General features: G+C 41.5%; 1 protein-coding gene across 1 annotated transcript; it reads left to right on the top strand.

Annotated features, from left to right (window-relative positions):
• Nucleotides 1–2442: 2442 nt before the first annotated feature.
• On the top strand, nucleotides 2443–5850 carry LOC131188921 (C-C motif chemokine 4-like). Its single transcript, XM_058164596.1, has 3 exons — nucleotides 2443–2576; nucleotides 3910–4021; nucleotides 4791–5850. Exons 1-3 carry the CDS (start codon nucleotides 2504–2506, stop codon nucleotides 4876–4878), a joined length of 273 nt encoding a protein of 90 aa, XP_058020579.1. The 5' UTR covers nucleotides 2443–2503; the 3' UTR covers nucleotides 4879–5850.
• Nucleotides 5851–14018: the final 8168 nt, after the last annotated feature.

Below are 14018 nucleotides of genomic sequence, written 5' to 3' on the forward strand. Positions count from 1 at the left end.
GTTGGGGGTTGAATGACGATTTGCCAGGGGTCGCCTAAGGCCATTGGAAATATAGGAAGTATACTTGCGAGTCGAAGAATCGCGCTCAATGGTTGACTCCACAAGCCAGCTGCAGGCCCTTCAAATCGCTAGCCGAATTCGGCTTCAGGCGCGATGAATTAAAAAAGAGAGAAATCTTTGCTCTGACGTCTCCCTCTCAAGCCAGTTGCAATCACTCCCAACCGCTAGCCTAATCTGGCTTCAGGCGTGATAAACTTAATAGGGGGGGAGTCTCCGCTTTAATGCCTCCGTCCTCAAGGCCATCGCAAGCAGTTCAGATCGCTAGCCAATACGGCTTCAGGCGCGATAAATTCAAAACGAAAATAATTTTATGGTTGGGGTCGCCACGTCATGAGGAATTGTATTAAAGGGGTCGCCACATTGTGGGGAATTGTATTAAAGGGGTCGCAGCACTATGAAGGTTGAGAACCACTGCTTTAGTGACTGTTTGAAATTACAACAGCACTGAAAAAAGTGACATGACCATTTTTCACATTTATGACTATGGCAACATCCCCATGGTCACATGATCAAAATTTGGATGCTTGGCAACTGCTTCATATTTATGACCGTTGTAGTGTCCCCAGGATCAAGGGGTCATCTTTTGCAACCTTCTGTCAGGAAAAGTCAGTGGAGAAGCCAGATTCACTTAACAAGCATATTACTAACTTAACAACTGCAGGGATTCACTTGACATTTATTTATTTATTTATTTATTTATTCATATTTGTATACCGCCCTATCTCCTGAAGGACTCAGGGCGGTTCACAGGCAAATAAAACATTTATGTACAAATTAAGATAACCATTAAAAAACTTATTCTAATGCCAAATTATTAAAAATATAAATATAAATATTAAAAACCAATTAAGACCCCTATAAATTTAAAATCTAGTCCAGTCCTGCACAGATGAATAAATGTGTCTTGAGCTCGCGACGGAAGGTCCGGAGGTCCGGAAGTTGACGGAGTCCTGGGGGGAGTTCATTCCAGAGGGTGGGAGCCCCCACAGAGAAGGCCCTTCCCCTGGGCGTCGCCAGATGACACTGCCTAGCTGACGGCACCCTGAGGAGTCCCTCTCTGTGAGAGCGCACGGGTCGGTGAGAGGTATTCGGTAGCAGTAGGCGGTCCCGTAGATAACCCGGCCCTATGCCATGGAGCGCTTTGAAGGTGGTTACCAAAACCTTGAAGCGCACCCGGAAGGCCACAGGTAGCCAGTGCAGTCTGCGCAGGATTGGTGTCATACGGGAGCCACGAGGGGCTCCCTCTATAACCCGCGCAGCCGCATTCTGAACTAACTGCAGCCTCCGGATGCCCTTCAAGGGGAGCCCCATGTAAAGAGCATTGCAGTAATCCAGGCGAGACGTCACGAGGGCGTGAGTGACCGTGCATAGGGCATCCCATCTGTGGCAAAAAAGGTTGTACTTGTCTCAACAGAAATTTTGGACTCAATTGTCATCATTGTCATCATCACTAATTTTAATTCCATCCATTGAGGGCAATATTCTTAACATCGGGATAAAATGTCCATATTTGTGTTGTTGTCTAGATTGTTTCATATAACCTAAAACAGAAGGAGGAGAGGTCCTATGAGTAAGAACTGTGTCTCTGAAAACTTTGAATTATTTTAGCTTATCTTACAAGAAACTGAAAATTAAAGGCTTTACCAGATATAAGTAGTCAACTTTGAATCTCAAAGGGAGCTCTAGTCCACATCTGATTTTTACCTCTGGTTGCCAAAATACATCCAGGGAATTCCCAGAGACAAGAAATCCCAACATGGTGAGACTTGGATGGTGCAGAGGAATCCCTCTTTCACAGATGGAAGGCAGATAGGAGTTTTAATCAAGCTTAGAAGAAAAATTGTACAAAAGGTGTTCTTGTTCTGAACTGGCATCTGTTAGACCAAGAACACCCTCTTGTTACAAATGCCTTACATCTGGTTAGCTTCCCCATTGGTCTGTATCCTTCCTTGGTGTATTTGATAGAAGGATACATTTTTATTTAAATATATTGGTCCTTCCTTTGGATTTAGGGAGTCTATGTCAGCACTGACCTAAAAGATAGTTTTTTCTCATTTTTTTCTGTGACCACCATAAATAGAAGAAAAAAAACCCTTTGGAATGATTTCATTCTTAGTTTTTGAATATGGTTGCCATACCACCAATCACTGAGAGGCGTAGAAATAATCTTTCACAAGAAAAGATGTCTTTGGCTACTTTCTATGGTTTCATAAGGTGTTCCTCCGAAACTTCTCTTTTTTTGTTTCCATCAGTTGTCCCATGATATCAATTCTGTTTCTCACGACTGGTTTTCTGGTATTTTCCCTTATGAGTAAAAACATGTAAGCTTCCCTATAAACATAACCAGAAAGTTGTATAAAAGGAGAGTTCAGGAATAGTGAGCATCAAACAAAGGAGACAGCATTTTCAACACTCCTGAGTCTGCTCTTCAACTTTGCTCATCATGAAGATCTCAGTGGTAGCCTTCATGTTTCTCTTTCTTGTGGCCTCCATCTCTCTGCCTGTAACTGATGCCTGTGAGTTAACTTAGAGCTAAATGAATGTCAATCTGAACCTAACAAACAAATGTATAATTGTGGATGATGTAATTGATAGGATAGCATGTGAGGAGAGATATTAATTGAGAGCAACACAGTTCTTCAGGAATATGCCTGAAAGTAACATAGAAACATCTTTAAAAGATTAGACAGCTATTGTATTTCTTCATAATAGTGACATTTTAAAAGGTGCTAGTTCATTTAAATAGAAATCACCCAGTGGTTAGGAATCTCAGTTTGGTAAACTCTGAATTAATAGATTCTACAATCAGAGTCACTAGATGCATTTAAAAATAGCAACATTAGTTAGAGTTTTCACCAAGGAGAATGATGTTTATTGTAGGCTAGAAGCCCTTGATATCTGTCCGTCTGTCTGTTCATATCTATCATATGTCTATCTGTCTGTATCTCTCTCTCTCTCTTTCTCTCTCATCTCTCTCTCTCTCTCTCCCTCCCTCCCCCCTCTCTCTCTATATGTCTGTCTGTCTGTCTGTCTCTATCATCTGTCTGTTTGTAACTCTATCTCTATCTCTATCTCTATCTCTCTCTATATCTGTCTGTCTGTCTATCTTTATCATCTATCTGTCTGTAACTCTATATCTATCTCTCTGTCTGTCTCTCTGTCTCTCTGTCTCTCTGTCTATCTATCTATCTATCTATCTATCTATCTATCTATCTATCTATCTATCTATCTATCTATCTATCTATCTATCTATCTATCTCTATCATCTGTCTGTCTGTCTATATCATCTATCTAATCAAACTTAACAATCCATCTCCCTCGTGGAAGAGCTCTGGGTGGTGATGACTAAATGGAAACCCCATCTGATGGGAACAATAGCTGTCTCATATGCACTTCTTGAAATATGTTTAAATATGCTATACAGATCACATTTCCCCTCTTGCTACCCTAATAGATGTCACTTTGCTATAAGACAAAAATCTAGGGAAATAGTAGGAGGAGCATGGTGAGTAAATCCTGTTAGAAGATCAATGAATCTATTTTAAGTCATTAAACCAGGTGTCAAAACAAATTTTAAATAACTAGAAGACCAAAAAAAAAAAAAAGAAAGAAAGAAAAGAAAAGAAAAGAAAAGAAAAAAGGAAACAAATTGTATTTCCCAAACCTATTCCAGTCTTGTGATATTAGATGATACTGGAAGGTTCCATTGGAGCTGTGAGATTTAAATGTGTTTAGTGAGATGATGAATGGTCAACCTCAAGAAACAGGTCTCAAAGTCCTTGTACAAAAAAGACTGATATTTTATAATTGAGCTAAGCTAAATATTGACATCTTTAACATCTCTTACAGTGGGCTTTGATTCAACCATCTGCTGCCTAAGTTACACCAAGAGAAAAATTTCGAAGCATCGAGTGAAAAGTTTTTTCTCCACCAGTGGGACATGCAGACTGCCATCTCTAGTGTAAGTCGGGGAATTGGACAAAAGATTAGGAAACAGTTGTCCTTTACAGTTCCTTTAATGAATTAAAGTCTAAAAGCATAGGCATAAGGCATAGAATGCTGAATGTACAGTAGAGAGATACTCTGCCTGTGTAAGGACTGAAACTTTTGAAGGTGTGCATACCCTACTGCAGTGTTTTCCAACCTTGGTGACTTTATGATATGTGGACTTCAACTCCCAGAATTCCCCAATGAGCATGGCTGAATGAGAAATTCTGGGAGTTGAAGTCCACACATTTTAAAGTTCCAAGGTTGAGGAATACTGCCCTACTGTAGTATAGTATTATAAAATCCATTCATTACTCTATAGCTAATAAATATAATATCACTTAGGACAGGAGTTGGCAACCTTAAACACTCAAAGAGCCACAAAGACCCTAACCAGAAGCCCCCCGTTCAGTTCTGAAACCAAATGGAAGTCCAGTTCCCCCACCATAGTATCTCCTCCTAGCACGGCTTCCTTTTTTCTCTACCTATCCTAACTGAAAGCCCTATCAAATGTGGAGCTGACTGGTGACAGGGAGCTGCAGCAGAGGGGTGAAAGAGCCACATGAGGCTCCAGAGCCGCAGGTTGCTGACTTAGGACTTAGCATGCTTTTCTAAACCCAGCCAATTGGTGTTTTTTTTTAATCAAACTACATATTTAAACAAATTGTAGCTTAGTATGCTATGTGAACCCAACTGGTAAAAATATAGCTTAAATTGTAAAAAATTATCTTACTTTCTGATAGGTTTATGCTAAGGAATGGTACGCCAGCCTGTGTTAACCCAACAGAAAAATGGGTCATGGATGTTGTGAGATCTTTCAAAGAAGAATGAAGATCCTAACTGCTGAGCTTCTGCCATGTTGCCATATATTAGGCTCAATAGAGAAACTCCATCTGGGAAACAACTACATTAGAAGCTCGACTGTGTCTTTATCACTCTGCCCATATATTCTGGCAATTTGGTGGCTGAACAAGAGTCCCTGCCAGGAAATTTCAAGGTTAGAAGGCAGGAATCCCCTGGATACTCAGGCTGTGGACTTCTAGCCTCAACCCTTGAAGGGCCTCCTTTCTGAGTGAAATCTTCCAACTTCAGATCCTATTGTTCCCAAAATTAATTTGAAAATTTCTCTGCTTTATCCTGATGTGGCCAAAGACCAGGCATATTGTTCACCTAAAATATTTGAAAGCTATATTCTTGAATGTAAAGAGTCCACCTCTCCCATTCTTAAAAATCATCTCACTTTGAGTTCTAATGATGCTGCTAAATTAAATGTGTTTTTTAACTATGGAAATTTACACCAGTTCAGGACTATACTATACTATATGGAAAGTCCCAGAGCACCTCTTCAAACTGTAACTCCCAGAATGCTGTGTGGGATATCAGGCAAAGAAAGATGGACAATTGTTATAGAGATTTCATTAAACATAGATTGAAACTGAGAGCAGAGATTTCACAAGCTAGAGGTTTCAGTGTTTGTGAAAACTATTTTTGAATCCAGCTCTGCACCCATTTGTTTGTATTTATTTATATACTGATATCAGGAGCATTTCGCATCCTGATCTGAAACTGAATATGTGATATTTCTATTTATATTATATTTCTATTGATACATAGTTGTTAAAAGGGGTGTTCTCAACAGTATTTATTAGCATCCATATCCCAGGAAGATGTTTCTTGATACTTTCCAAAATAAAAATGAAATTTAATTTAGTTTTGTCCTTATTTTTTTGCTGAGTTTGTCTCTATATTGCGAGTCCCAAAATAATATGGTTTGCACCATATGAACAAGCGCAGGGAAGGGAATTGGTCCAATCAATGCTATAAAATTAGACATGGGGTAGAACAGCAAATGCAACTGCAGGTTCAAATTCAAAGTTTCTTTTAGCAAAAACATTTCCTGGAAATGTTCCGTGGTGGTGAACAAGATTCTTAGGTTGTCATCAGCAGTAACTAAGAAAAATCCCATTGCTCTTGTTTCTGGTTCCATCTGTAGCCCACCATAAAATATTCTGACTCTTTGTTGACTTCTGACGGTCTCTGTTGCAGTAGATTGAATAAAGCATTAGCATCAGATCTCAACTTTTTACTTTTCCAAAATAATATAAATTTGTTAGTATAGCCTTTATTGTCATTGTACATCATGTATACAATGAAATTGGTTTTAGCCTCACGGGTGCAATCCATGACAAAAAATACAAACAATATAAATAGTATAAAGAATAATCCCTAATGCAAGTGATTAGTGGGGGGGAAGAAAAAGAAAGAAAAAGAAAAACTAGTAATACGTTTCCGTGTATGTGTGGAGTGATTGTGGTTGTGTTTAAGAGTCTAACAGCCCAAGGATAGAAACTATTTTTAAATCTATTTGTTCAGTTGGCTATGCTTCTTCTGCCCGATGGTAGAAGTGTGAAGAGACACTGACCAGGGTGTGAATCATCTCTGAGTATCTTCCTTACCCTGCTAAAGCGGCGAGTGACTGGCGATGTCATCCAGTGGTGTTAAGAGGGCAACCGATGGTTTCTTGTGCCAAATTGATCACTCTCTGTAGTGCCTTCCTGTCTGCAGCAGTTAAATCAGTGTGCCATACTGTAATACAGTATGTGAAGATACTTTCTATCATGGACTGATAAACTAGCCATTTCTATAACAACAAACCAATCTAATCAGTAAAACCCAAAATCAAAGTTTCAAATTTTTTTTCCACCTCAAACACAAAATCCAGAAGCGGTCTCCATGTAGCAACAAAAGTATTTATATTCTTTTCTTTGATCAAAACGATCAATTTAGCCATTTCTGCCAACTCCATCAACTTCTGTAGCCATTTGTCCAGGGTGGGAATTGAATGTCCTTCCATTTTTGTGCATGCAGTAGTCTTGCTGCCGTCAACATATATCAAATCAAAGTTCCAATTTTTTTTCGAAGTCTTTTTCCAGTAAACCCAAAAGAAAAGTTTCTGGTGTCGTCTTTACCTTCATTTTGTTTTCTTCCTCCCCTCCCCACTTGTCTTTCCCCTTTTCCTCCGCAGTGTGTCTTACTATTTGCTTTTGTATTTTTGTGTTTTATTCTATAATTCAATAAAATGTTTAAATCCTAGGGGCAGTGGTGAAATCTGAACCGGTTTGCTACTGGTTCATTGGCTGCGCATGTACGCTGTGCGCATGCATGCACTGTGTGCACCATGCAAAATGCGAGGTGCATACGCAGTGCACGCCAAAAGGAGGCATGGGGTAAGTAGAACAGCACGGGCCGCGGTGTGGCTCAGGCTGTAAGAAGCCTGTTATTAAAACACAGCTGCCTGCAATTACTGCAGGTTCTAGTCCCACCAGATCCAAGGTTGACTCAGCCTTCCATCCTTTATAAGGTAGGTAAAATGAGGACCCAGATTGTTGGGGGGGCAATAAGTTGACTTTGCATATAAATATACAAATAGAATGAGACTATTGCCTTACACACTGTAAGCCGCCCTGAGTCTTCGGAGAAGGGCGGGATATAAATGTAAATTAAAAAAAAGAAAAGAAAAGAAAAGAAAAAGAAAGAAAGCACACGGGGGTGGTGATCAGCTGTGGAGCGCGATCTTTTTTTTTACTTTTAAAAGTATTTTTTTATAACCTATTTGGCCGAATAAAATGCTTTTATAAAAGTTAAAAAAAAAAGGCTCTGACAATCGCACAAGCTCAGCTGTGATCGTCAGAACCTTTTTTTTATCTTTTAAAAGCATTTTTTAAAAGAAGCGGCAAGCGAGCAAGTGGGTGATTGGATGGTCATGGGCTGGGGGTGGGGGCAGGGATTTTTGCTATCGGTTGTGACTCCAGCCCCCGAACCTGGCCCCATGCCCGACAGTGACTCTGAGAGTGAGGGGGAAGGGTTACCTCGGGAGCACCGATTCCTTTGGCTCGGCTCCAGGAGCCAGAACCAGACCAGTCGGAGGACGTAATGAGGCTGTCATCCCCTGATTCCTCCCTTCCCCAGGCTACGCCTTCAGACCCAGCTGTTAATAATAATCAAGCTTGGCTTGACCCGCGTTTCAGAAGATTAGAGAGGTGGCGTCATCAAAAAGAAGGGTGGGGCAGGAGCCCCTCCCCACAGGATATATAAGGAGCTTTGGGACTGCTCTCATTCCACGGGAAGCAAAGTTTAGCTGAACCATTTCAAAAAGAGCTGAAAGTCTTGCTACGTGAGTCATTTGTTTGAACTTTGGCAGGCAGCTGCGATTTCTCTGCCAGAACTGATAAGAGCTGTGAATCCGCTGGCTGAAGGCCAGCTCATGGGTCTGAAGTGGGGAAGAACACCGATTCTCCGAATCACCTGCCGCTATCACTACCTGATTGGCCAATCCGGTCTGAACTGGGAGCATTTTACCCCTACCCGGGGTGGGGTGGGGGAATCTGACTTTTCCAGAAACAGTTGGGGTTTGTTTCTTTGACCTGCTACAATTTTTCCCAATGGTCAAATCCAGATTTCCAATGAAACTCCATAAACAGAAGCCTTGATGCTCACCACCCTCATAAAGTTCAAACATAGCTTTGATGAAAGCGGAAGGGAACTTAAAAATCCCTTATAGCAGGGGTGAAATCCAGCAGGTTCTGACAGGTTCTGAAGAACCGGTAGTTCAGAGAATCGGCAAGTACCACCTCTGGCTGGTCCCAGAGTGGGGTGGGAATGGAGATTTTACAGTATCCTTCCCCTGGAGTGGGGTGTGGAAATGGAGATTTTGCAGTATCCTTCCCCTGCCATGCCCCCAAAGTCATGCCCAGCAAGCCACACCATGCCCAGCAAGTCACTCCCACAGAACTGGTAGTAAATAAAATTGAATTTCACCACTGCTTTCTAGGATATTCTAGGGTCTCCCGGGAGCCATTTTAATATAGCAGACTTTTTTTTTTTTAAATTTGAATTTATATCCCACCCTTTTCCGAAGACTCAGGGTGGCTTACATTGTGTAAGGCAATAGTCTCATCCATTTGTATATTATATACAAAGTCAACTTGTATTGCCCCCCCCAACAATCTGGGTCCTCATTTTACCTACCTTATAAAGGATGGAAGGCTGAGTCAACCTTGGGCCTGGTGGGACTCGAGCCTGCAGTAATTGTAATTGCAGGCAGCTGTGTGTTAATAACAGACTGCATTAGCCTGTTGAGCCACTTCCCATTAGAATTTTTTTATTCCCTTTATATTTATATAGTCATGATGTTTTTATAACCTAGCTGCCAATCCCAACATTGACAAATACCTTTTAAATTAAAAAAAACCCACTTGTATTTACTTTATATGTAACACAATTTCATGACACATACAATATAAATTGTATTTATATTCAGCTTGTTCTGCCAAGATTTCCTGGTGTCCTCGTTGCAAAATTTTTGGCAGTATGTGTGTGTGAGAATGTTCGGGAAACTGGGTTTACTCAACATACTATACTTAATGAGATTACCAATAGTTAAAAACTCAACAGCTGCATTTATACAAGCTGATGTTTTGGTTAGTTTTAACCTTAGTTGATTGTTCTGTTTCTGGATGCATTGCTCAAAGCCTACATGGTTGCTTAGTTTAGCAGTGTATTATGTGAACACAGAACTTCCATTATTTTGGTTAATTATGTGTTTCTCTGAAGATCTTAGGAAATCCATCTGCATTACATGCTCTATAGCAGGCTGCGCTGCTGTAGTTATCAGACAACAATCCAAAGAAGCAATTGTGACATGGTGCTTCTCAACTGGTTTGACCCCATTCAGAAAACGTAAAACATTTTCTCACTTTTCTAGGGTCCTAAATATTTTCCAGACATTTGATTCTATAGCTTTTCTTTGGTTAGAAACAGGCTCATCCCCTTGTAAAGAGGCCTCTATAATGCCTGATTGACCCTTCCTGTTAGAATTAATGTTTTTGCATCATTTCCTTAAGCTCTTCTTCTAGCTCTTTTAAGACAATGTGCTTCCCTTGATTATTGAATTCACCCATCTTCTGAGATTGCACAGTATATTTAATCATAAATCAAAAGGGCTAGTTTTTGTACATCATAGTCTCATAAAACTAAGATTAACAAAGTAAAGGTTCCCGTAGCACATATGTGCTAGTCGTTGCCGACTCTAGGGGGAGGTGCTCATTTCCGTTTCAAAGCCGAAGACCCAGTGCTGTCCGAAGACGTCTCCATGGTCATGTGGCGGGCAGGACTAAATGCCAAAGGCGCACAGTACGCCGTAACCTTCCCACAAAAGGTGGTCCCTATTTTTCTACCTGCATTTTTTACATGCTTTCGAACTGCTAGGTTGGCAGAAGCTGGAACAAGTAACAGGAGCTCACTCCGTTATGCAGCACTAGGGATTCGAACCACTGAACTGCCGACCTTTCGGACAAGCTCAGTGTCTTAGCCTCTGAGCCACCTAAACTAAGATTAGCACCTGCCAAAGTTAGTATTCTTTAAGTCTAGCACTTTGTTCTCTGGCTGATGTAGGTATGAGTGCTGTGAACATGCAGCCTAGGGTCAAACAATTCTGTCCTATGATTCCAATTCTATGATCTCAAATAGATTGCTTTTGTTTGTATTTTCCCCATTTCTGCCCACTGCTGCTGATTTTTTTCCTTGTATGAAAACCCCAGGAAGGTAGAGAAATACCAGCACAAGGTTTTTTAATTAGTAGGGTTAGGAGCTGTCAATGTGAAAATAACCAGAGATGGGGAAGGAACGTAATTTATTCTCTACAACACAGGCTCCCAGTGATAGTACAGGTAGTCCTTGACTTGCAACCAATCATTTAGTGACCATTCAAAGTTACAAGACGACTGAAAAAAGTGACTTATGACCATTTTTCACACGGCCATTGTAGCATCTCCGTGGTCACATGACCAAAATTCAGGTGCTTTGGTAACCGGCATGTACAGTGGTGACCAAAATTGTGGAAACCTTTTGGGGAAAGTGTATTTTCTAAAACTAGCTAATAACACCACTTTTTTGGCAGAGTAGCATCATAAAATTATATATCAATGGAAAGGTAATTTAATCAAGAATGTAATGCAATAACTTTTATGAAGGATTTGCTATTAGAATAGCAGTTACAATATAAAGAAGAAAAGTGAAATACCTAGAAAAAATGAGATATACAAAAATTATCACCATGTCAGTTAATACTTAGTTGGGTGACCTTTAAGCATGAATTACGGCCTTCCAACGTCTTCCCATGGAGTAACCAAGTCTTTTAGTTCTGCAGCTGTTATAATGTGAAACCAAGATTGAACAATTGCTTCTATTAACTGGGTTTTATTCCTGGGTCGCTTCTGACTAACAAGTTTCTTTAGTCGGCTCCATAGATTTTCAGTTGAGTTAAGGTCTGCGTTATTCCCAGGCCATTCCAGCAGTGGAATAGGATTATCTTGAAACTCCCCCCCACAAAAAAGTGGTGTTATTAGCCATCAGACCTCAAAAATACACTTTTCTCAAAAGGTTTTCACAATTTTGGCCACTACTGTATTTATTGCCTGACCGGGGCAGGGATGTCACATAATAGCAATAGATCTTACATTTATAAACCACCCCATAGTGCTTTATAGCAGGGGTCTCCAAGTCCACAAGTCTTAAAGTGACCAAGGTTAGAGACCCCTGCTTTATAGCACTCTCTGACTGGTTTACAGAGTCAGTATACTGCCCCCAACAATCTGGATCCTCATTTTACCAACCTCGGAATCACCATTTGTAATTACCTTCCCAACCAGCTTCTGACAAGCAAAGTCAATGGGAGAAGTCTGATTTGTTTAATGACAGCATGATTCACTTAAATGCCCTGATTGGCTTAACAACTGTGGCAAAAAGGTTGTAAAATGGAGCAAAATTCCCTTAACAACCACCTTGCTTAGCAATGGAAATTTGGGTTCGGTTGTGGTCATAAGTCAAGGACTTCCCTGCATCTTCCTTTGGGGCAAGAACAGGGGTGAAATCCAGCAGGTTCTGACAGGTTCTGGAGAATTGGTAGGGGAAATTTTGAGTAGTTCGGAGAACCGGTAAATACCACCTCTGGCTGGCCCCAGAGTGGGGTGGGAATGGAGATTTTGCAATATCCTTCCCCTGCCATTCCCACCAAGCCACCCCAGGCCACGTCCACAGTAGGAAAAAAAAAAGGATTTCACCGCTGGGCAAGAGTACAGGGTTCCTACCAATTACCAGTTTGTGCAGTTCTCAGACTCCTTCTGTTATTCCCCAAGACTCTTAATTTTAGCTACAAAATTCAGGGCTGAAGTACAGATGAAAACTGAAGACAAGTAAGTTGGCCTTAGCATACTTAAAAACAGAAACTCTGAATATTTTTTTAAAAAATTGAAACCGATCCTTCCGTAGGGGTGACATCATGCTGATGGAACCCTCTGCAAAACCTCAGCTGCAGGAACCAAAAACCAGAAATGAAGCGTGCAAAAACCCCACCAGCCACAAAATATTTTCTGGCTTCTTTTCTAAAGGGACCACAGCCCAATCTCCCCATTTCTGCTCATCCAAAATGCGACTAAGCGAATTTCGTAACTGCTTCCTCTTCCGTTACCATGAAGCAGGCAGCCCACCTCCTCACTCTTCCCCTCTTCTCCCCTCGCCCTTTTTGAAAAATCACTCGGAAGGCAGTATTATTACATTACTGGGAAATTCCAGGCAGGATCTTAAAAAGCTTATTCAGCCTGGCATGCATTTAGACTAATGAAAGAAAGTCAGCTGCTGTGTTTAGAGGTATTTTTCGTTTAATTCCTTTGTCGCTTCCTTCTTGTTTCTTTTGTTATCTATTGTGGTTTACCCAAGAGCCATGAAAAAGAGAAGCTTATCCTACATGTGATTTATTCTCAGACAGCGATAGATATGACCATAGAAATCCTTTACTGAATTGTGCAAAACATTATGAAATATATGAAGCCTGCTAAATGGAATGTTGTCCAGAGGTTGCCTGTTAAGGCAATTCTTCTGTCCTGCCACCTAATTGAAAATTGATATACTTTTCTTGACCCTTTTCCCAAGAAAAGGGGTGAGATACCAGCAGTACGCTGATGACACCCAGCTGTACTTTTCCACCCCGGGCCACCCCAATGAAGTTGTTGAAGTGCTGTCCCGGTGTTTGGAAGCCGTACGGGTCTGGATGGGGAGAAACAGGCTCAAGCTTAATCCCTCCAAGACGGAGTGGCTGTGGATGCCGGCATCCCGATTCAGTCAGCTGCAGCCGCGGCTGGCTGTCGGAGGCGAGTTATTGGCCCCAAAGGATAGGGTGCGCAACTTAGGTGTCCTCCTGGATGATCGGCTGTCGTTTGAAGATCACTTGACGGCCGTCTCCAGGAGGGCCTTCCACCAGGTTCGCCTGGTTCGGCAGTTGCGCCCCTTCCTTGATTGGGATGCCTTATGCACAGTCACTCATGCGCTCGTTACCTCTCGCTTGGATTACTGTAATGCTCTCTACATGGGGCTCCCCTTGAAGTGCACTCGGAGGCTTCAGTTAGTTCAGAATGCAGCTGCGCGGGTAATAGAGGGAGCTACATGTAGCTCCCATGTAACACCGCTCCTGCGCAGACTGCACTGGCTGCCTGTGGCCTTCCGAGTGCACTTTAAGGTGTTGGTTATGACCTTTAAAGCGCTCCATGGCTTAGGACCTGGGTACTTACGGGACCGCCTGCTGCTACCACACGCCTCCCACCGTCCCGTACGCTCCCATAGAGAGGGACTTCTCAGGGTGCCGTCCGCCAAACAAGGGAAGGGCCTTCTCTGTGGGGGCTCCCACACTCTGGAACGAGCTTCCCCCGGGTTTACGTCAAATACCTGACCTTCGGACATTCCGTCGCGAACTGAAGACACATCTCTTTATCCGCGCGGGGCTGGCTTAAATTGGATTTTTTAATGTGAAATTTTATTAATTTTTAAACGGGGTTTTTAGTTTACGGAAATTTTAATTTCAGGCTAATTTAAATAAGTTTTTTAAATGGTATTTTAATCTGTATATTGTATTGTTTTAT

The sequence above is a fragment of the Ahaetulla prasina genome, chromosome 1, assembly GCF_028640845.1.
Source record: "Ahaetulla prasina isolate Xishuangbanna chromosome 1, ASM2864084v1, whole genome shotgun sequence".
Classification (NCBI taxonomy): Eukaryota; Metazoa; Chordata; class Lepidosauria; order Squamata; family Colubridae; genus Ahaetulla; species Ahaetulla prasina.

Excerpts from the sequence above, each read along its gene's own strand:
- LOC131188921 (XM_058164596.1), top strand. The coding sequence starts at position 2,504 with ATGAAGATCTCAGTGGTAGCCTTCATGTTTCTCTTTCTTGTGGCCTCC. Across the intron at positions 2,577-3,909 it reads TCTGCCTGTAACTGATGCCT|TGGGCTTTGATTCAACCATC; the intron begins GTGAGTTAACTT and ends CATCTCTTACAG. Across the intron at positions 4,022-4,790 it reads TGCAGACTGCCATCTCTAGT|GTTTATGCTAAGGAATGGTA; the intron begins GTAAGTCGGGGA and ends ACTTTCTGATAG.